General features: G+C 45.3%; 1 protein-coding gene across 2 annotated transcripts in view; it reads right to left on the bottom strand.

Moving 5' to 3' along the window:
* ADRA1A (adrenoceptor alpha 1A) overlaps positions 1–20,971 on the bottom strand; it is a 74,122-nt gene extending 53,151 nt beyond the window's left edge. The window contains exons 1-2 of one of the 2 annotated variants that reach the window (XM_023515526.1): positions 20,256–20,971; positions 17,404–18,962 (exon numbers count right to left, since the gene is read on the bottom strand). In XM_023515526.1, the coding sequence (XP_023371294.1) occupies positions 17,404–18,286 (883 nt within the window). In that variant the 5' untranslated portion in view covers positions 18,287–18,962; positions 20,256–20,971. The remainder of the gene's footprint in view (positions 1–17,403; positions 18,963–20,255) is intronic. The other variant, XM_003793950.3, reaches the window with a different exon arrangement.
* Between the last annotated feature and the right edge of the window lie 1,650 nt (positions 20,972–22,621).

The following is a 22,621-nucleotide window of genomic DNA, read 5'->3' as shown; positions in this document are numbered from 1 at the left end:
GGGGGCATTGTGGGGTGTTTAAACAGCATGCTTGCCCTAATCCACCAGAGGCCAGTAGCATCTCCCACTCCCACCGTGACATTATGACAGCAAAAACATCTCCAGTCATTGCCAAGTGTCCTGGCTAGTCAAAATTTCCCTGGTTAAGAGCTACTCATGTGACCTCTTTTATGGTTTGTTATTCTGGAATTCTATCCTCCTATGTCTGTTTCCTTTTAAGAAATCCATTTCTGAGATTGTCCTTTAGAAATTTCCTTACTGACAGCAAAATCATGAGTAAGCAACACCATTGCAGATTGCAGGTAAACTTCAAAAACATTTTTCATCATGAGGAACTAAATGCATTGCCAATTTGAAAATAGCGGGTTTCTAACTGGCATTGAATGCCCGGGCAATAAGCTAAATGTGGATAGCACATAAAAAAAAAGTAGAGTGTTCAAAGTTCCCTTTCAAACCTTTTTGGGCAAAGACTACTGCTCTGCCAGCATTCCAGAATAATGACAGCCCATGTACCCTTCATCAACTTTGCCTCCTTCTCCTTTGAAAATGCAAGGCACCTTTCTTCCAGAACTTCTTCAGACACCGTTTAACGAGTCTGGAATCAGAATCAGCCACCGTTAGCACAGAGAGCAAGCTGTGCTCCGGGTCCTCCTTGCTGGCTGCCGCCAGAAGGAAAGGAGGGCTGAGCGTCCGGGACGCAGGGTTCCTTGGCTGCCTCACCAGGGCAGGGCTGCTTTTATGTTTCATGTCCTGTGTTTCTGAGTGGCATTGCTTCTACACGAAGTGTTCTGAAGCTGGGAATTTTGAAAGCCACTGGCCTAGGGCAAGCCCCTCTCCTATGATGAGGAGTTGGAAGCGCAAAGGGAGGGGCAGAGCTAGGTGAGACTCCAGGGCCTTGTGCTATGGCCAGATGCCTTTCCTCCCTTCTAGGGGAGGCAGCCAGGCAGCTCTGCAAGATGTCACTTAAGTCTCTGGTGCCTCAGTGTCCTCATCTCTTCAAGAGCATAGGGATCTCTGTCACATATCGGCTTTTTCTCAGAATGATATTGGATGCGGTAAGTGCCATACATGTGCCACTGATATTGGTGAAAGGTTTGTGTCCCCTACCCTAGTCCTTAATTTGAAGCCCCAGTTCCCATGTGACAATGGGAGGAGGTGGGGCTTTGGGAAGTGATTAGGGTTCGATGAGGTCATGGGGGAGGGTGCCCCATGATGGGATTAGTGCCCTTATATGGAGATGAAGGGAGCAGACCTTGGTTTCTGCCTTGTGAGGACACGGCAAGGAGGAGACCATCTGTGAACCAAGAATGCCACCACACTGGCACCCTGATGGCAGACTTCTGGCCTCCAGAGCTATGAGTAATCAAAGTGGCTGCTCGAGTCTCCCAGTCTGTGGTGCTCTGCCATGGCAGCCTGAGCTGACAGGTCAATCACCATCACAGCACACATGTCCCCAGACACGTGAACTATTTCACTTCTTTTTCTTTGGAAGAGACTTGTGAAACTGTTCACACAGTTTCATACAATCCTCTTGGGATCAGGCCCACAAGAGAAAACTCAGCTTAGTTGTAGAGAGTGAGCTGTGAGAAGGCAGAGCCCTAACAGCCTGGGGAACATTCAGAGAATGAACCCCCAACTGCTTCTCCTCCATTCCTGAAGCAACCGTTTTCCTTTCTTCATGCTCCCTCTGCCATAAGTCACATAGCCCTTTCTTTCTATAGTTAACTATGCAGAGACCCTTGAGATCTCTCCCTTCCTTTTCTTTGTCATATGCTAACAAAGTTGAGTAGAAACCATGAACAAGAAGATTTGCCTTTGTTAAAGACATGTACATTTTCCTATTGTACTGAAGACTAAAACTATGTCTTCTGTTTATGCTATTTTCCCATTTTGTCTCTGGTACTTCCCCCTGAACAACCCTGAAAAGATGCTATAAAATAAAGCTGATTTTGTGCTTTGGGGCTGGCTGTAGCCATCAGCTCAGTCAGTCCTCCCGGTTCTATCCTTTGTTTCCATGTCTTCTCTTGTGCTGTATTTTCCTCATTCCCCACCAATTCCATTCTGGCTTGCTCCCCTTTGCCGCGCTGGTTCATGACAGTTAGTGAGCTGTACCTGGACTTTGGCCTGTATCTGACCCTAAAGGTGCCTTCCCCCAACTGTGTTGAGATGCCAAGGTTGCAGGTGACAGATACACTTTATTTCAACCCACAACTGTCTAGAGGACTGGAGGAGATGATCACAATCCAGGTGACTCATTTATGCATGCTTGTGAGGACACGGCAAGGAGGAGACCATGTAGTGGTGACTTCTAGGTCACCCTGCCTTTGCTGATCCCCTTTCTAAGTTCTCACAATGTAAAGGAATACGCATCTAGGCGAGGTTTTATATCATTGCTAAAAACCCTAGGAAAGCCAATATTCACAAGCCAGGTTCTCTGAAAAAAGTTCTTGGAAACTACAGTTTGGTTAGGACCAACTTGAACGAAGGACTCATGAGTCCTCAGTTCATCTCAGGTAAAGGGCGTGAAGGTGAGACAGCTGCCCCACTCGCTCCTCAGTTACACCCCCCAGGGCTCAGAGGGACAGATGCTGGAGACGCAGGCAAGCTCACAGCAGCCTTCCAAAGACAAAGCTTGACGGCCTTGACAGTCTGAGAAGAGTTGGTACTGGGGTCCTTGGAGGGTGGGAAGGCTCATCTGTGACCCTAGGCAAGGCCAGCTCTCTGGACATGGCTCCCAGGCAGTCAGTCACTCCACCTGGAGAAGAGGACCTACACCTGCTGTGCCAAGCAGCAAGGACACAGAGACTGCCTTGTAAAAGTGAGAACTTCTGCTTATATTGAGAGAGGATACCAGAGAAGGTTGAGATTTAGGAGAACAGGTCTTCTCAAGGAGACCACAAGGGTACACCTGCAGGGTCCTCTCCATGGTGACTCAGCTCTTGGGAATTTGAAACTTGGAAATTTCCAAGTTCTGTGAAATCCTATAGATCTGTAGGTGCTGGAATAGGAACAGCATCTCCCGCTTGATTCAAACTGGCCAATAAGAAGGGTACATGTGGGGTGGAACTTTTTGACTGTTAATAAAAAGGGAAAGACCAAGCCAGTCGGGGAACATGGCCATTTGGAATTCTTCTATGCTGTAAGCTCCCAGCTGGTGAATAAAGCCCTTCCTCTTGTAAACATGATGTTTGGGTGCTCTTTCTCTCCATTGGGCCTCATCTTCCTGCAACAATATCTCCCTGTGAAACTTCCCTTTATAAAATTAATAAAGGGCCACGAGGTGGGAACTGTGGTAGGAGAAAGAGACATAAAAACAGCCATTGCTCCCTGGCTTGCTTTCATTGACTCAGGAGTCAAACAGCTGATGGATGTAAAGATTCTCAGCTTTCTTCACTGCTCCTGTGGATTCACCACCCTGTGAAACTAAGGCCAGTTTCTGAGATATCCTCCAGGCCCTGCATTCCGGTAGAAGGGCTGACCCATCCAGACCAGTGGCTCATACCACCTCATCTTACATCTCCCACCCAAAAACTGACCAGCAAAGAAGACAGTTTCTATACCCCTCTCACTCTACCCCAAAGCCAGCCAATTAGCAGACCCAATTGCCCAGCCCTTGCCCATCAGACTAGCTTCAAAAATTCTTTCTCCCAAATTCTTAGAGAGTGTGATTTGAGAACTTCCCATCTCCCCATATGGTACCTATCATAGTAACCTCTTTCTCCACTGCGGTTCTCTCTGCTTTCTCTGTGTTTTTGGTTTCCTCTTGCACAGCAATGAACTTGGGGAGGCCATATTACCTATGGACAAGTAGATCTGCCATTTGGAGACTTTAAACTACAGCAAAGATGATCCTTTTCCTTCTCCCCTTAATCCAGATCTGAAAGATTTAAACACGGACTCGCCGGGTCTCAAACAAAGCCCATTTTGCATTTTAACACTAGGTCACTCTCTGTGAGGCCACCAAAAGGAGAAAAATTACTTTGCCTGTGAAAAGCTTCAGCTATTCAGAAGAGGAAACTGATTTGAGGAATCAGAACAGTGTCTACCTTTAAACCTGTGATGGGAAGGAGGTCTCCAAGGTGCCCCCCAAACAAGACTTAAGGTGCTGTTGATTTTATAAAATGAGCCTAGCCAGTAATGAAGGTGAACAACGTCCCAAATAAATGGAATCAAGTGGAGGGAATATGAAGAGATTACTTGTTACTAAAAATAAACAAGCACAGTAGAACATGAACTTGAGAAATTTGAATGGAAATCAAAAGAAGATGGTACAAATGTGACTAACAGGAGAAAAACCTGGGAGAAAAGATACAGGAATAGGAATTCCAACAGGAAGAGCAACGCAGAGGCTGCTGCCTTTGGCTTCAGAGCAAACAGGTGTGGGACTCAGGCAGTAGCCGTGAGAAGTTATCTAATTTGACAGAGAAAAAAATTCAATAAATACCTTGGTTGAAGACTAAATACATCCACAGAGAAATTACCTGTTAAAAAACAATAATTAAGTTGGCCTCAGGTCATTTGTAAAGCACTGAAGACACAATGGAGCAACAATAGCAATGCTTTGAAATGCAAAAAATATCTAACCTGGATTTTATGCCAGGGAAATTGTCTTTAATGTATTAAGGCTCAGACCTGTAAGGTTTGAAAAATATGTTTTGCTTATATCTTTATTAGTGCTATGCTCATCTTTAATATAATACTGTATATTTTAAATCTTGCAGTCTCTGAAGCAAACTACTCAAGAGTGTCATGGTAATGTGGAAGCAGCCAGAGACAAGATGTTAAGTTGAGCATGGATAACACTGCCAATAAAACTTTATTTACAAAACCATAGTTTGCTAATGTCTGCTCCATGCAATAGATAAAGCAAAGTCCAGAGCACAGGAGGGAGTAAATCACAGCATATAATAAGGGGGCAATTAGTATTATTCAACTAAATTATAGAATGATGCTAAGGACTGAAGAAGCAATAAAAACGTTTAATAGAAATAATTTAGATTTCAGATGCAAAATTTTGTTAACTAAAAGATACCATTTGGGGGGAGAAGAGAAAATGAAAGTGTGTTCAGCTTCTTCCGTTATGTGGGTGAAAGTGAATAGAGGGGTGAAAGAGAAAGAGAACTGCAGGTTGAAAATGCTTTGTGAAAAACTCCAAAGCATCTAGTAAAAGTAACACCGGGAGAAAACATTTTCAAACCATTGCAGGACTAAAAAGTAAATAAAAAAATGACCTGTTTTACAAAACACAGAAAACAAAAAGAAGGCAGCATAAAGCCAGAAAGCGTGTAATAAAAAGACAAAAATTAAACAAAAGAATCTGTTCCAAAAACGGAAATGAGTTAAACCCTTATTAAAAGGCATCTACCCAGATTAGAGACCCAGACTATGAAAAATTGAGAGTGCCTCAATTACTCTGATTTGATTAACTCGCCTGTATCAAAATATCACCTGAACCTAGAAAGATGCAACTCATATGTACTCAAAAATAATTGAAAATAAAGCATTAAAGGAAAAATCCCTTTGCTGTCAGATACCCAAACTGTTAAAAAATAAAATGATGGGCAAATGTGCACAAAATATTTTAGAGATGGCAAATGCTAATTTTTAAAATGCACCTGTCAAGAGAAATTAATTAAATAGCACAAAAAGTCTATCTTTAAATACATTATTGACTTGATCTTTTTGTATCAACATATATAAAATAACATTGACATCCATAAAACAAAACCTGTAAAAACATGAGAAACAATTGAAAGAAACCTGCTTGCAGAGGGCGATTTTATAATACCCCTCTCAATATTTGTCAAATAAAGCAGAAGCTGGATAAAGAAGAATAGATAAAGAGAATCTGGCAAACACAACTATTAAAGTTTAATTTATGTATATGTTACACCTTTAAGTCTATTAAATACACAAATTGTTGATATGTGTTAAGTCACAAAGGAAACCTCAGTAACTTTCATAAGCTAAAAAATATTTGGTTCATGCTCTCTGACCACAAGGCAATAAATTGGAAATTAATTTTAGAAAGGAGGGGATAGCATTACCAATTATTTTCAAATTAAAGAACAGCAACAACATCACAAATCGTTCCCTGTCTACGCAGGACAAAAGAAATATTAAAAGTAAGAAATACAGACCGACTGGATGAGAACACTGCCTGGCAAAACAGAAGGGAAGGAGCTAAAATTTGCTTAGAAGAAAATGTACAGCTTGGATTGTTTTTAAACTCAGACAAGAGAGCATTAAAATACATGAAGTAAACATTCTGCTCCAGCTAATGCTGAAACCGAAAATATAACCAGAAAATAAAAGAGAGAAATTGCTAGAGATTAAACTAATACGCTGGAAAGGAGATTAAAATGATTAATACATCCAGGACCTGGATTCTTTGAAAAAAATTAATAAGCTCTGCAGTCTTCCAGGAAGCCTGAGTGAAGACAAAGAGAAAGAAAATACAAGGATACGATGTGGAAAATGAGAAAGATGGCAAGAAAAGGGAAAGGAAAAAAAAGAAAGAAAAATCAGAGTATCGCGTAGGAATCTAGGCTAAAAAGTTGAACCTCAAGGAGAAGGCAAATGGCGAATAAAGAAAATAAAGGATTATCTTTCGACAATCAAAACAGACCACTGTGTACGGAAGAAATAGGAACCCGTCTCCAAGAATTACATCCGTAAAAGGAGCTGCGCCCAGATGTTTTATGGGCAAGTTATTCAAACCTTCAAGGAACACATAATTCTTAAGCTGTTTAAGCTGTTACAGATTAAAGTAAAAAAATTGAAAAGTGTCACAATTGGCTTTAGCATAAACCCGAGATAAAAATGCAACAAAGGTGGCACCATAAAATAAAACAATTGATGCATGGGCTGCCCCTGTGGCTTAAAGGAGCAAGGTGCCAGCCCCATAAGCCAGAGGTGGCGGGTTCAAACCCAGCCCTGGCCAAAAACTGCAAAACAAAACAAAACAAAACAAAAAAAACAAAAAAACAACCCAAACAAAACAAAACAAACAAACAAAAAAACCAATGGATTCATTTCTCATAGAAATACAGAGTCACACTAGAAGTAAAATATTTGGTAGAATACAGCAACGTGAGAGAGGATAAAGCCATCTGTCAAGCAGCATTTAATCCAAGAATAAACGCATAGCTCAGGAGTATGACATAAAACTTATAAAATTGTTTTCAAGATTTTTAACAAGATTACATTAAAGAATATAGCACAATTTTTTTTTTTTTTGCAGTTTTTTGGCAGGGGCCAGGTTTGAACCCACCACCCCCAGTATATGGGGCTGGTACCCTACTCCTTGATCCACAGGCACCACCCTATAGCACATTTTTAATTTAGTGAAATAAAAAATTCATTTCAAATGCCTTTTAAATCTCCATTTGCATTGTTCTGTAAAGTACATAGGCAGATACTTCCTTGATACACGAAGTATATTAATCTAAAATATTAATCTAAAACTAACAGTGTTAATATTTCACGTCAAAATACTGAAGCAGCATTTCTCAACGACGTTGTTATAATCAGTTTTCCTGGAGATGATATTCAGGGTGATTAAAAGGGAAGCATAAACAATAGTTCAAAAGTAGTTAGGGAAAAAAAAATGGAGTGATAAAGTGAGTCTAGAGCTTTCCTGGAAGAATAAATGGACAAGACTGGACAAGATAATTTTAAGAATGTGCATCCAAAGCCTTAAACCAGAAGATATTAAAATGTATTATGAAATCACGGTCATTAAAATAATGTGGCACCAATTAGAGAGACAGATAAATGGATCAAAAGTGGAGTCCTGAAATAGGTCCAAAATTAATTCTCTCTCTCTTCTTTTTTTTTTTTTCTTTTTTTGAGACAGAGTCTTGGTCTGTCACTGGGCTGGAGTGCAATGGTGCCATCATAGCTTACTAGCCTTGAATTCTCAGGCTGAAGTGATCGTCCTACCTCAGCCTCCTGATAATTTTTAAACTTTTTATAGAGAAAGGGTCTTGCTATGTTGCCCAGCTTCCCAAATTCCTTTTAATGTGAGTCTTGATATGTTGTCCAGTCTCCAAAAATGCTTTTTAGTATAGCAAAGGTGGTTTTCCAAATAAAACACGAAAGGATGGATTTATTGAGAAATCTTTTGAGGCTATCTGGAAAACCATTTAAAAATAAATATAGTCAGATGCATCTACCAAAATACAAACATAAATTCTAGGCAGATTACAAATGAGGCTCTAAAGAATCAGGAGGAATTCGAGGTTATCTAATTCCTACACTGGGGACGATCTCTGTGAGCACCCTGAGAAGCACTTTCCATGAGGAAAGATTAAAATAGTCAACCACATAAAAATTTGAATATTCATGTATTGGTAAAAACTGTAAACCAACAAAATACAGGTAACTCAATGGGAAAACAGCAGTTACTAAATAGGCATGCAGACTCTAAGATTTTTAAAATACTCCTCATCTTCATTCCCTTTCTGCTAAACCTCTCTGCCATGGCGGGATGGAGAAGCATCCCGTCTAGCCAGGAAGAGGAAAGGCTGCTCTGTCCACCCTGGGGGCCTGTGGGAACACACGAGGGAGGAGGGAGTGGAACGTGGCAGTCAGCAGTGGTTCTGAGCTCACTGTCAACAACAGCTGTGGAGGTGTTTAAGAATGCTCGGAGATAAAGGTGGGAAGAGGGGTGCTTTCTCCCACTCTCCATTCTGGATTCCAAGAGAAGACAGGCTCCCACGAGGGCCTCCACACCTGTTAGAATAGCAGCCAGCACAGCAGGGCAGACAGCATGGTGTAAAAAGACCCCCAAGTCTGAGTGGAAAGGTTGCTGAGAGTTTGGTTCAAGAGGCTGCCAAAGGTGTTCTTGGGGGATCTGGGGACAAAGTGATGCCCTAGCCAATGGCAACAGAGCAAGTATCACCCATGCCAGGAACCAAAGCAGCCACAGGTAAGTCCTCCCTGGTGACCATGAGGTATGTAGACCCCCAGGCCTGGTCACTTAGAACTGACAGTCCCATGCTATGATCTGAATGTTTGTGCCCCCCACTTTAAAATTCGTATGTTGAAATGTGATGATCACCATCACCCCAATGTGATGGTATCGAGAGGCAGGAGCTTCGGGAGGTGATTGCAGAGAGCTGCCTTACCCCTTCCCCCTGCGCTGTCATAGCTGGAAAGTGTCATCGGGAACCAGGCCTTCATGGCCCACTGAATCTGCCGCGCCTTGATCTCAGACTTCAGCCTGCAGAACTGCAGGAATTAAATCTCTGTTGTTTATGAGCCCCCCACTTTGTGGTGTTTGTTATAGCAGCCTGCATGGGCTAAGACATTGATACTCAAGAGACTGAGTATATAAAGGCAAAGTGCCAATTACTGAATTTGACTGAGCTTATTGGATTTAACTGGAAGTGTGTGCGTGTGTGTGTGTCTGTGCACGCATGTGAGTCTGTATTTCTGTGTGAGTTTATGAGAAAAGATCACATCAGTTTCTGGAAAATAAAGAAGTCACATTTTCTGAGCACACCTGAATATAGTGTGATAAGGCAGGTAACCCAGTATTTGTGACATATAAGTGACTAATGCCTTCAGATACAAAACGAATTCACAGATCAAAATGAAATGGAAAAAAACACTGTATAAAAAGTGACCAAAAATCCAGAAGGGCAATTTACAAAGGGAGAAATGTAAATGATGGATAAAAATATGGGAAGAAATGCTTAAATACAAAGAAATACAGAATTTAAAATTGAAAAGCCAGCATACGAGTGTCAAACTGGCGAACCGCATGGCAAAGCTAAAATGTAGTAAACTTGTTTGACAAAGAAGAATCCTTAGAAAAGTGTCCCACCGAGCAGGTGTCACTCCTTCCAGGTAATAATAACCCACCTGTCTATAGCCTGATTTGAGAGGGTCAGCAATTGTTCAAAGCACTGTTAGAACCACTGTCCACATCTTCAGAGCCCGCAGCACATTCTTTTGAATATGATGGTAAATCTTCATTGACAGATTTGTCTTGTGGAAAGAGCCCGAATTAATTGGAAGCCAAGTCTATTTGTGATCACGAGAAAGGCTTTCTCATAAATCTAAGCTCTGAAGGCAACAACAAAAGAGGCGTTCCAGGACTCTGCGGCGGCTCACGGAAATAAGTCTTTTCAGTGGCATGTTAGAAGGATGGTACTTGGCAGGATCTATCTCCCCCTGTCCTATGTAAAGGTCTCCCAACTGGTCTATCCACAATCTTCTTTTCACTAAGCCTTTGATATTTTGAAATGCTGTCTAAACTCAATCGTGTCATCCCCGGTCAGCTTCAGATAAAAACAAAAACTTGTAAAATGGCATAAAGGCTTGTTTAGTCTCTTCCCTTTCTTTCCAGCCTCACTGGACCCCAGTTATCTTTTGGCCTCTTGCCTCTGGCCACAGTGGCCTTCTAGGAGAAAATCCTCAGAGTCTTTGCACATTCTGTTCCCTCCCTCCCCCTTCTAACCACTAAAATACCTATTCATTCTATAGACCTAGGCTCAAGGGTCAAGTCTTTCTTCCCAGCAAGAAGGCTGCCCTCCCTGCCTAGAACCACCCCTAACCACAGGATGTGTTGCCGAGACACCATCTATATTTCCCCTTTACTGCACTTTACACAGTTGGGGATAGTTTTATATGGTTGTCCCGTTGATGTCTGTCTCTCCCTGGTGACCAGAAGCCTGCAGGGGGACAAGGACCCTGACTATTTTTGCTCTGTGCATTGCACGAAGCCCAGCCCATGGAAAGTTCTCAATATAATTAATGGATGAAAGAGAGATGCTGTCTGATGTCTGCGGGGTTGGTATTCTGCAGGAGGACCTCAACATTACCCCAAACCTGTATGCAACCTTTGCTCCCCATGAAGAGACCAGTTTCCTTTCTTCTTGAACCTATGCTGGTCTCCTGACTTGCTTTGACCTCAGGATGATATGGCAGGAATGCTGGGCCAAGGTGGGCTCAGCTCTTCAAAGGTCTGTCAGCTTCTGTCGTGGCTGGCCTGGGAAGAACTGCCATCCTGCAAGAGATTCTGGGAGGAAGACAGGCCACCAGGACTGACAGCCAGGCCCAGCTGCCAGCTGAACTGGGTGCCTACTTATTCCTGGCCACAGAGTCATGAGCCATCTGATAGCTGTTGCTCTAAACCATTACCTTTTGGGATGGTTTGTGGTGCAGTAAGACTAACTCAACAAATGGTCTGTTAAAATAAGCCCCCATGGCGCTTGCATTCCCTTTATAGACATCAGCCTTTTCTGTGAAAATTGGGATAGTGATCTCTTTGTACCTGCAGTGAAGCAGCATTTAACCCTTGGTTACCCTGGCCATTATACGTCATTTATACACCATTATACGTGCTTGCACTTTTTTTTCTTGCTGTGTTTCACATTCAGCATCTGAAATTCTGCTGAGTAATTGGTTTTTTTTTTGCCAGGGTTGGGTTTGAACCCACCACCTTCAGTATATGGGGCTGGCACCCTACTCCTTTGAGCCACAAGCGCCACCCATCTGCTGGGTAATTGTTTGGATTAATTCAGCTGCCTTAGAGCAGAGAATTGTTTGTCTTTATCTCCGTGGAATCTCTGGCTGCCGGGTGGATAGTAGGTGCTCAATGAAAATTTTTCTGAGTGAATGAATGATTGAGTCATTCTTTCATTGCCTCCACCTGACAAATCCCAGCCAGCTATGCTTTCCTCAAATATCCAGTCTTAAAACATATCCTCCCAGCTCACCAATGTGCTGTCCCCTGTCTCTTTTTAAACATAAGTTGCATTGTTTCTCGGCTTTTTGGCTAAGATCAAGGGTAAACATAAGTTGCAAATATTCTATGTCCATCTAGGCCACATCCCAGCCCAATGCTGCCCCCCTTTGATTCAGCCAATAGCAATGGTTAGTAATAATTCTGGGTTTTACATTTCAATCAGACAACATGCCTAAAATTCAGATATATAACTCTGTTTTCAGTGAATGTTGGCCCTTTCTTTCCTCTCTTCCCAGTGCTGTCTCTTTCTCAGACCTCTGAGGATGCTCACCCCTCATGGCAACATCGCTATGTCAACATATGTCAGTGATGGTCTCTGAGTCATATGAATTCTGGTAAGATTAACATTATTGCCATTTACTCTGTGTTAGTACCATGCTATGCAGCTGACCAGTGCAATATCCCCTGTTTTATAACAAAGAAGACCTAGGTTTAAATCTCAGGCCGACACTCTCTCTGCTCAGCACACAGCCTCTGCAATTAGTAGGCTATCTGCAATGGGATAAAACAGGTGCTGGAGCTGTCCTGGGAGGCAGAATTTTCATCCTTCCTTCTCTGCCATTCAAGGAAGCAAACACCTTTACAGTCTCTATTCATCTCCATGACCAAAACATTTCTTATTAAAGCATTCACTTGAAGGTATCAATGACTGATAACCTTGTGTGAGACCTCTCTCCTGGCAAGGGGTTTCAAATTTCAACCAAACATTTAAGATGCCAAAAGGGAACAAGACTAGCAAGACTTAGAATTGGGGGGAGGCAAGTCAGGTTCCTACTGTGTTTCCTTGAAAATAAGACCTACCCCCTAAATAAGCCCTAGCAGGATTTCCATACATTTGTTAAACATAAGCCCTACCCGGATATTAAGACCTAGTGATGGGCGTGGCTATGCAGATAGTGATGGGTGTGGCTATACATGCATTTCGGTGCAGAGTGGTAAGGAAGACTGGAATACCTCTTATCTGCCACAGCTCCTTTCTCCCAGCCGTTCCCACTTGCAGGGGTGTGTGCGGTAACCACGGTTGCAGGCTTCCTATTGCACACATGCAAACGGCTAGGGGAAAGGAGTTCACATATCACTAAGCGCCAGCCCCACCAACAAGGTTGGCTCCCCCTGTCAGGTTCCAGAAGATGACTTAACTGTATTTGAATAAATGTAGATTGTTGTATTATACTTAATAAAAATAAGACCTTCCCTGAAAATAAGCCCTAGTGTGTCTTGAGAAAAAAATAAATATAAGACGGTGTCTTATTTTCAGAGAAACACGGTACCTGCAATCACGCTACTCAGTCTGGCAAGCACCCAGCTTGGTGGGGAGGAATTTGGGAAAAAGCCAAGTATGAGTCTTCTCAAACCACAGAGTATGGTCAGTACGAAACAGTCCACGTGCCTGATTTTCCTGGGTCTCCTCCTATTGGAGATGAGTGTTTCACCTCGTGGCTGTGTGTAGCACACTCATCCCTGCTCTGATTTTAGTTTCGAATCCCTTTGTTCTCCGGCAGAGTGATAACTTCTTCTTGCCAAGAGAACACTTGGTCATACTTAAGAGCTTAGGTCCCTTGCGTGCAGTGATAGGGTGGCACATTTAGCATGAAAAATGTGCTTAAGATAATGACTAAAAACAAATAGCACCTTGCTGATGGCTCAGCAGAAGTAGTGCCATCGCCTTTAAGCCCCTGCTTGGTTAACAGCTGTACTTCTGGAAGCTTCTACAGTCACCTCCAGACACAGTCACTGCTCTGTTCCTTCCCACTTCATAACACCACTTGGAGCACCAATCTCACAGACTTGTGTTAGTTTTCCACACTATGTCTCCTTGATTAGACTGTGGGGCCCTTGAGAGCAAAGAACATGTTTTATTCATTTTCTTAGTTCGTTGGACTTGGTGTCTGGTGCTTATTCCTGGAGGAAGGTGTCTCTTTACTCAAGTAGTGTAAATCAAGAGGAGATTGGGGACTGCAGATTGGGGGTTCAGGGATCCTCTCTCCTACGGGATCACAGGATTCGATCGGGTACTAAGCAGCACCCTGGTTTTGAGGGCTCCTGCCCACCACACTCCTCTCCACCCTAACATCTCAATCTCAATTCTGCTAACCCCCTGAGAGGGCTATAAGTAGATCAGAGTGCCCACCTCCTGGAGGTCCCCAGGACCAGACCCAGGCCATGGTATCCCATCCTTCTGTAGAGCTGTCACTCCCCCCCCCCCCAATTCTAACTCCCAGGCCTTCCATCCCCATCTGGGCTCTTTCCCCATCTGGCTCTGTGCGCTCCCTAATCTGACCCTGTCTGTGTCCATTCACGAACAACTCTCTTCCCCATGCTACCTGGAACTCACCAGCACCCCTCAATCCTACAGGCCCTTAACTCTCGGAGACCAGCGCACAACCTTCTTGTCTGCTCTGAAGCTCTAAAGTTAGGCCTGTACATCTCACACAGGCCCTCGAGACTTCCTAGTACTCTACTACACATTGATAATACATTCACTTTCCCGCTCTCTGAGAGGAGTAGGTCACGTCTTTTCTTAATTCCTCAAACCGCCATCATTTCCTATTCCTTCCTCACTCTGACCTATCTTGTTTTCTTATTTCACTGTGGACATGAAAATATCCCCAAGACATCACCAGCTCCCTCTCTTCCCCCATCGCCACTGCCTTGGGGCTCACATGCTTTGCCTTCTCTGTTACTTCTGGATGCTCCCCTTGGGCACTGAGCCCCCATTTCCCCTGTTTTCTACACCTTCCATCTCTCTCTGTCCCATCAGAACATAAATGTGATGCTGCATCTCCAGTGCCCCCCTTTGAAAATTCTCTATCCCTCCAGCTACATCACATGTCCTGCCCACTGCCTGCTTACGCTTTTCCCAAGAGTTGTCTATTTGTCTTATTCCCACGTTGTCATCTTTCATTCTCCCCAGAAAGTGTACAATCGGGTCATTGTCCAAGCTCTTCTGAATCTCTTAGCCTCCCTCCTTGGATGCTAAGAAGCTCCCTCCTGCCAAGTCCACGGTTGATTTCTGGTCCCGCTCTCCCTTTTGAAAGGTCCTGCTTTTTCTTGAAATGTCTTCTTTAGGCTTGGGGGACAACGTATTCCTCATTTTCCTCCTACCCCAAGCTGCTCCTTCTCAATTCCTTTTGCTGCTTGGTTCTGTTTCTCCTGACCCGGGTCTGAGAGTGCCCCAAGGCTCAGTTCTGATCTCTTCTCTCATCTGTCTGTCTTGTAGATCCTGCTATTCCTGAGGCTTTAAAGAGGTTGACATGTCTCAAGTTCATGTCCATGGCCCACCTTCTCCTCTCAGCTCCACATTCATATGCATGTTTAATAGACACATTTCTCAACACAGTAGGTGACGAACAAATGCTTCTAATTCCCATGGCCTCTGGCTCCCTCCATCCTGCTATCGTCTGGTTTTCCCAAACTCATTGCTATTTACCCAGTTGTCCAGGCTCTGAACATGCCTTTTTCTCCCACCCTATGACCAAACTTGTCAGTTCTACCTTTGACATGAGTGCTGAATGTCATCACTTCTCACCACCTCCACCGTGTCCCCTGAGGCCAAGGTGTCACAACCTCTCTTCCCCCCACTTCCCTGGTAGCCTCTTAACTGGTCTCTCTGTTTCCACTCTTACCCCCAAACCCTCCATTCTCCATCTGACAACCAGAATGATCCTTTCAAAACATAAACTTACCTATTCAAAACCCTCCAGTGATCTTCCATCACAACTAGAATAACATGCAAATTTTATTCTGGCCCACAACACTCCAAGGACTTTGACCTTGTCTGTCTCCTTAGTCTCTTTGAAAACACCTTCCCCTTCTCTGTGTGTGGCTCAGCCATACTTGCCTTCTGGAACTTTCCTTGCTTTGTACTCACTGTTCCCTCTGTCCAGGAAGCCTACTCCTCCCTCCAGTCAGGACTCTGCTCAAATACTGCCTCTAGAGTCCGTGTTCTCCTCACACACCACCTGTCTCTCCCTAGCCTCCTATCCTGTTGACCTTTTGATAGTACTTGTTGATCACTGACTTAGGATACATTTAATTCTTTACATCTATCTCTTCCAAAAGCAAACATCTCATGGGCTTTTCTGCCCTGCTTGTTCGAAGTGTCTAGCACAAGTACTCAATAAATACTAGTCGACTAAGCAGATGTGTGCATAGCTATGCAAAGTGCACCAGGTGGCAGAGACGAGAGGCAGGAACCTGGGTTGCCCTGAGCAGTTTGAAGCTGCGATGTGCTTCCAAGAGCAGAGATATTAATGGTCACAGACGGGCACGGTGGGCAGAGAAGGGGCTCTCCAAAGCCCTGCAGGACAGAAGATTGTGCAGCGATAGGAAGATTTAAATCCCCACAATCCATAAGAGCAGCCTCAGCCACATGTGGCTATGGAGCACCTGAAATGTGGCTAGTGGGACTGAGCAACCGAATGCTAATTTTATTTAACATCAGCTTACATTTAAATAGCTACACGTGGCTGGTGGCTACATTAGGGCCTGAAGCATCCCTTCCCCTGTGACTGCAGGGTAATCACGGAATCATGCATACCTTACTGGGTTTTAAAGAGGACTCATGAAATAAAAATCACGGTTAAAATATCTGGAACATAGATGGCATTCAAAAAGTAATCACGACAGAATTGCAAATTAAACTATTTTAAACACATGCCATTTAAATTTAACTCTAACGCACCTGAAATGGACTTTTATTAACTTTTACCATGACTTTTTGTTTTTGGAGTTAGTGGATAAGCAATGCATGGGTCTATATTTGAGATGACGTATTCAAAATAGCAAACAACCATTGGGAGATCTCACCAAAGGCCTGTCAGAGGCAGATAACGATTCCAAGTGGATCAGCTTGCCGACACACAATAAACTAATTAGTTTTGACAACAGCTAATGTAGCATCTGTAAAAATTGGATTTATAAACATTACACGTACCGTGTTAGTTTCAAACAGTCATCTGCAACTTTCCAGATGATTCTGGATAAGAGTAGTGTTTGTTTTAATAGTTACTATTAAAGGAATAAGTTCTGATTGGAAACATTAGGATAAATTATGTAAGGCTTAAATTAGTTTGGACATAAATCATTTTGTTTACTACCACATAATTCCTTCCATATGGAATCCAGGAAACAAAATTAACACAGATAGAAAACATAAAGAGGCCATTATAACAAAGCTTTATGAAGAAGCTAAGGTAAGATAAAGTCACACCCTTGTCCGGAATAAGCCAGGTACTCGTTTTCCAGCCAGGAGAATTCCAAGTCCGGAGCAGAGTGAAAGTGGGCTTGGGCAGTCTGCCTAAGTACTTGGTGGAGATTGAGACTGGAGAGGGCAGATGTGTTTAAATTAAACGCTTGCTAAAAGGCATTAAGACAAGCCGACATTCTTATTAAGGAGACCAATTAATCTCGATCAGCTGGAAGCCACTTTCCAGCCCTTGAAAAAGTGCCCCAGGTCCTAATGTAAATGAGGTTGGAGTGGAGGAACAGATCCGGGTCTACCCGAGCGCCTCCCCTAACCGCCCGGGGGCTTTGCTGTTTGGAGCACAGATTCTCTGCGGTCCCCAACGCAAGTCTGGGGTAACAGAGGGGGGAACACGGTAAAGACCCCCCAGAAGCTAAGCTGAGGTGTTATAACGACTTACCAATGGGCATCGCTAGGAAAAAAGGCAGCCAGCAGAGGACGAAGCAGCCGACCACGATGCCCAGCGTCTTGGCTGCTTTTTTCTCCCGGGAAAACTTGAGCAGCCTCACGGAGAAGTGCGTCTTGTTCTTGGCGCTGGCCGCGCCGCCGCCGCCCGCCGGGGCGTTTTTCCGATGTATTCGGAGCGTCACTTGCTCTGAGTCCGACTTGTCGGTCTTAAGGCCGGACTTGAGGCCCCGGCTCTCCCTCTTGGCCACCACGTAGACCCGGCAGTACATGACCAGGATGATGGCCAGCGGCACGTAGAAGGAGCCCAGCGCGGAGAACAGCACGTAGCCCGGCTCCTCGTTGATCTGGCAGACGGTCTCGTCCTCGGGGGCCGGCTGCCTCCAGCCAAACAGAGGCCCGATGGAGATGACCAGGGACAGCGCCCAGACGCAGAGCAGAGCCATGACGCCCCTCCTCGGGGTGACGATGGCGGGGTAGCGCAGGGGGTAGCTCACGCCTATGTAGCGGTCGATGGAGATAATGCAGAGGCCCAGGATGGACGCCGTGCAGCACAGCACGTCCACTGCCGCCCAGATGTTGCAGAACACCCTGCCGAAGGCCCAGTAGCCCAGGACCTCGAAGATAGCGGAGAAGGGTAGCACCGTGGAGGTGAGCAGCAGGTCGGCCACCGCCAGGTTGACGATGTAGTAGTGAGTGACCGAGTGCAGATGCCGGTGACAGGCCACGGAGAGGATCACCAGGATGTTCCCGAGCACCCCGAAAAGGATGAGCCCCCCCAAGATCACCCCGAGAAGAATGGCCTTGGAAATGTTCACCGGTGCCGGCGGGTGCGTGCAGTTGGAGCTGTCAGAAGCATTTCCAGAGAGAAACACCATGGTCCCAGTCCCTGCCGGCAAGGTCCGGCTCTTCAGGGCCACCCCCGGGCGGGGGCGGAGGCGGGAGCGAGGGAATCAGAAATTCTCGGTCTGAGGGATCTCTGCCAGCTGGGCTTGGCTGGGGGCGAGAGAGAGCACACGAGTGGGGAACAACCCTGCCCAGTCCTGGGAACACTCAGAAGGCCGCGCTGAGGGGCAGCGCATGAAAGGAGACATGGCCAAGGGCGCGAGGGCCTGCCCAGGGAGCGTCTCCACCTGCTGCGCTGGCCCCGGACCCCAAGTGCCTCCCTGCTCAACCAAGACTTGGCTGAGAAGGTCAAAGAGACACGTTGCAAAACGCGATTCCAGAATTATGGGAGTCCACTTTTCTGCCCTGTCTGATTCGTCCTGGTGGGGAGAAGATTCAGTATTTTGCGCATAATTTGGAATTCTTTTAGAATTTAAAAATCCAGCTCCAGATTCTTCCCAAACCACTGCAAAGTAGAGATCAGCCGTCGGCGTTCAAAGGCAGGGACCCTTGGCATCGGGGCGCTTCTCCGCAGCTAACCCACATTTTTGGCTGCCCCACCGAGGGCTCGCGCTAACTTCAGCTTTTAGGCGAACAGGCCAGGCGACACTGGCGTGAAATGTTTGCCGAGACCCATGCTGCTGCGGAGCGTCCCTTGACCGTGTCCACCTGAAAGAGTACAAAGAGAAAGGCAGGATGTGAGCCAGGTGCCCCGGGGAGAGAGGCCGTACAGAGCTCCCCCGGATGCGGGACCCCCGCTGGGAGCCCAGCTGACTCTACGGTCCAGGAGAGGCCTCACTCGGCCGTGGGCGGAGACGACTTGGGAGAGGATCGCGCTTGGTGTCATCTGCAGCTGGGAACCTGCTTGGCGCGCTCCGCCGCGCTGCCTCTGCCGGAGTTCAAGATCTAAAGCAAAAAACCAAAACCCAGAAAATAAACCCCCAAGCTGCAGCGCCCGAAGGCTGGATTGCCGGCACCGTACCGAGAAATTAAAATCCCCGAAGCCCCAGGAGGCGCGACTAAGGCTGTAGTGTGTGTCCCACCGAGCCAAGCCTGTGGAAACCGGGGGATCTACTAGGTTGCCATCTGAACAGGTTGCCTCACAGTCACCTGGAGGGGGCGGCCTGGGAGAGGGAACCGCAGCGACCCGGGCACCGCAGGGCCAGCGCCACGCGCACGCTCACGCTCACGCCTGAGGAATTTGCACTTGGGTGTGCAGAGCGCGCGGGTCTGTCCACCAGCCAAGCCAGCCTGAGAACCAGGACCCAAGCAAAGCCCGGAGGGACCTGAGGGCTGAACGAGACCCAAGTCTGTCCAAGATGCCTTTCCAAGCCACGGTGTCCACCTCCCAAAGGGGCTCAAGGGGCAAGTCGCAGCCGGACTGCTGGGGAACGGGGTGGGAAGGGCACTGCTCTGCAGAAGGGTCTTAGCAAGTGACAGTCACTGCGGATTTTGCAGGCGTGAACATTAAGCCCGCATGCCACCGGACAGGGGATGCCCCGCATTTTCTGGACTGAGGGCCACGCTCTGCGTAAGAAGCCAGGGTTTCCACCCCAAAACCCACTGTCGGGACTGGGGCAGGAGTGCGGGGCGTGGGGAAGTGCCCACCTTGTCTTCCACGATCGGGCCCTACAGCGGGACTTCCCTACAAAGGCTACTGTGAAAATCTCAAGTTCAAGACCTCACAGGTGGTAGGAAACACGCCATTGCAGAAACCCACCCAAGCCTACCCCGAGCTGTCCGCGGGGGTTAAACAGACACTTGTTAACTCGGTGGTAACTTCCCACAGGGAAACCCGGTGGGGTAGGGGCGCGGGTATGAGACCTAGTGGACAAAAGTGAGAGATGCCTGGATGAAGTGGGGGTTCCATCTCACCAGGGGGAGGGGAAGTCTGCTCTCACCCACCCGCCCGGCTGGATGCCGGCACCCCACACCCGGTCTCCGCTGCCTCTGCGCACTCACCTGAAGCGCAGATGCGGAGCCACCCGGTAGCATGTGGAGGAAGAGCAGACCCGACTTCGGTCCTAGGAAGGGAGAAGGCGAGAGGGGACCGTCTCTCTCTGGAACCAAATCCTCTCCTTTTGCACCAGCTGACTCACCCCTCCACCACTGATGTCTTTAAGCTCTGGCTCGTTGACGTTTTACCTGGATATTTTAAAATAAAGAGTGAAAATAGGAAAGAAAAAAATACAGAGGACTGATTACTCTACAACCACCCATTTAATATGCAGCTGCCCGACACCAGAAAAGAATGGCAAGGAACTTTGCAGCCCTCGCTGACGTAACACAGGCAGTAGCCCAGCTAGTACCGTAATCTCCTGCTGTTACCGTATTTCTCCGCGGCAACGGGCACATGCGTACGCCTACAACTGTATTTTTCCCTCATGCCTAGAGAGGGTTGGGTTTTCCCTTTTCTTTTTAAAGAGAGAGAGAGACTTAGAGTCACTTTTAGTAAACAACTACTTTAAATGATTTGATTTTAAAAATAAAAATTGACACCTTTGCCAGATGTGGATGTGTAGGGTGTGTTTGAAAAATACTCTATGTGTATAAAGTTACTTTGAACTTGATTACTTTGTCCACGTTTTATTAAAATCAAGAAGCATATTGATGACATTATTATGCCAAATAATAAATTATATTATTTGCTGGTGTTTTGGAAAGCAAGTAAAATCTGATGAAATTTGATAAATCTGATTATAATAAAAATTTATTTCTAGGAAGATGAAGTGAGCATATCTAAATCTTGATAAATATGACCCTCCTCTCTTTTCTTCAGACAAATGAATTTGCATAGTATTATGATCCCACAGCAATTTCTCACATGGTGTATTATTTTTAAAGTATCACACATTTTTTTTGTCAGTTTTCATAAGAAAATGTATTTCTTTTAGGAAAAGAAATAGTACTACTACTAGCTACTTCTCCTTAATTCTCTTTGATTCATTAATAGTTGGAGTTTGAAAAGCTGGCACCCTCAGTCTTATTAACTTTTTTTTTTTCTGGTAAATTCCATGCTTTGTTTATCTTAGGACTAAATAAAACCATGTGTGTTTCAGAATATGGGGAACAAAGAATAATTTTCCCATTCTGATCCCCACCTAAGACATCTTCTTTCATCTTTATTGATTCAGACAGCTAAATGTTCTTAAAGTATTTACTAGGCTCCCTTAAACCTGGTAACACAGAGATAACTGTGAGCAGTGGTATGCACGTAAATTCCCTTCCCTGAACACAAGTTTATTAATATGATTACCTTTTCCAAATGTTTGGGCTCTTGTATGGCAACGAACTCAAAATGCCTTAGTGGAATGTTCAGGGGAGTCAGGGGGCCCTATGTCATTGAAGACCTAATGTTTAGGTTTCTCTCTCTTTCTTGTATGCAAAATCTCTCTTCTCATTTAGGGGAATGGTACTTGCGCCTAACATATTTGATTTAACTTGAATATTATTTTGATAGCATGCAGACAAATGAATTCCTCACTCGTAAACTGAATTTTGTGCCATAGCGGGAGCACCCTGGTGGAACAGGCAACTGTCACTGATTACTAATTCACTTGCTCTCTCTGGGATTCTGTCTTCTCAGGGAGAGGAAGCTGACTACAATTCCCTGCACGTCTTATACCTTATCATCAAATATATGAATAACATCTTTTCTTCAGAAATCCCATCCGTCAGAGAGATAGCCATTGGTTTCATATTCATTAACCTTATGCTATGAATAGGAGCTTTTCTTTAAGATCTGTTCCATGGTAGGTGGGGGAAGTAGTGTTATCGGCAAGAAAACAACAGAACATTGCTCAGCTCTTCAAGGTCGAAATTTACAAGGTTTTTGGAACTCCCGGTTTTGACCTTCCAAAAATCAGGAATACTCACAATCCACCCCACCCCGCCCCAACTCACTAGGAATAGCTCACTAGCTAAGGCCAAGACTGGGAAGAGAAGCTCTCCCTTGCTGCCACCAGGTGGGTCTTTTAAATCTGCTTCTCAGCCTGTGCACATCAATCTTTGCAAAACTAACTTCCAGACCCCATATTCCAGTTGCTAACCTTTGACTCACAAACAAGAAATTATTCATCTATTGATTACTCTTTAAAGCAGTGGTTCTCAGCCTGTGGGTCGTGACCCACAGGAGCTGTATTAAAGGGTCACGGCATCAGGAAGGTTGAGAACCACTGTTTTAAAGGATGATGGACATGGATGTTCCAGAGGTGTCTAAGTTACCCCATGGGTCAGTGGAGTGACAAGGAAGTAGATGGGGGAGTCTTAAAGCTGTTGCTCCTACCCTACTATTAGGCCATGAGAAAACTCAGCTTCTCTGAGCCTTG

This window comes from Otolemur garnettii, unplaced genomic scaffold, assembly GCF_000181295.1.
Source record: "Otolemur garnettii isolate 467f Iridium unplaced genomic scaffold, OtoGar3 scaffold00074, whole genome shotgun sequence".
Taxonomy (NCBI): domain Eukaryota; kingdom Metazoa; phylum Chordata; class Mammalia; order Primates; family Galagidae; genus Otolemur; species Otolemur garnettii.
Note: the sequence above shows the minus strand (reverse complement) of the source record. Positions and strands in the feature narration are given on the sequence as shown.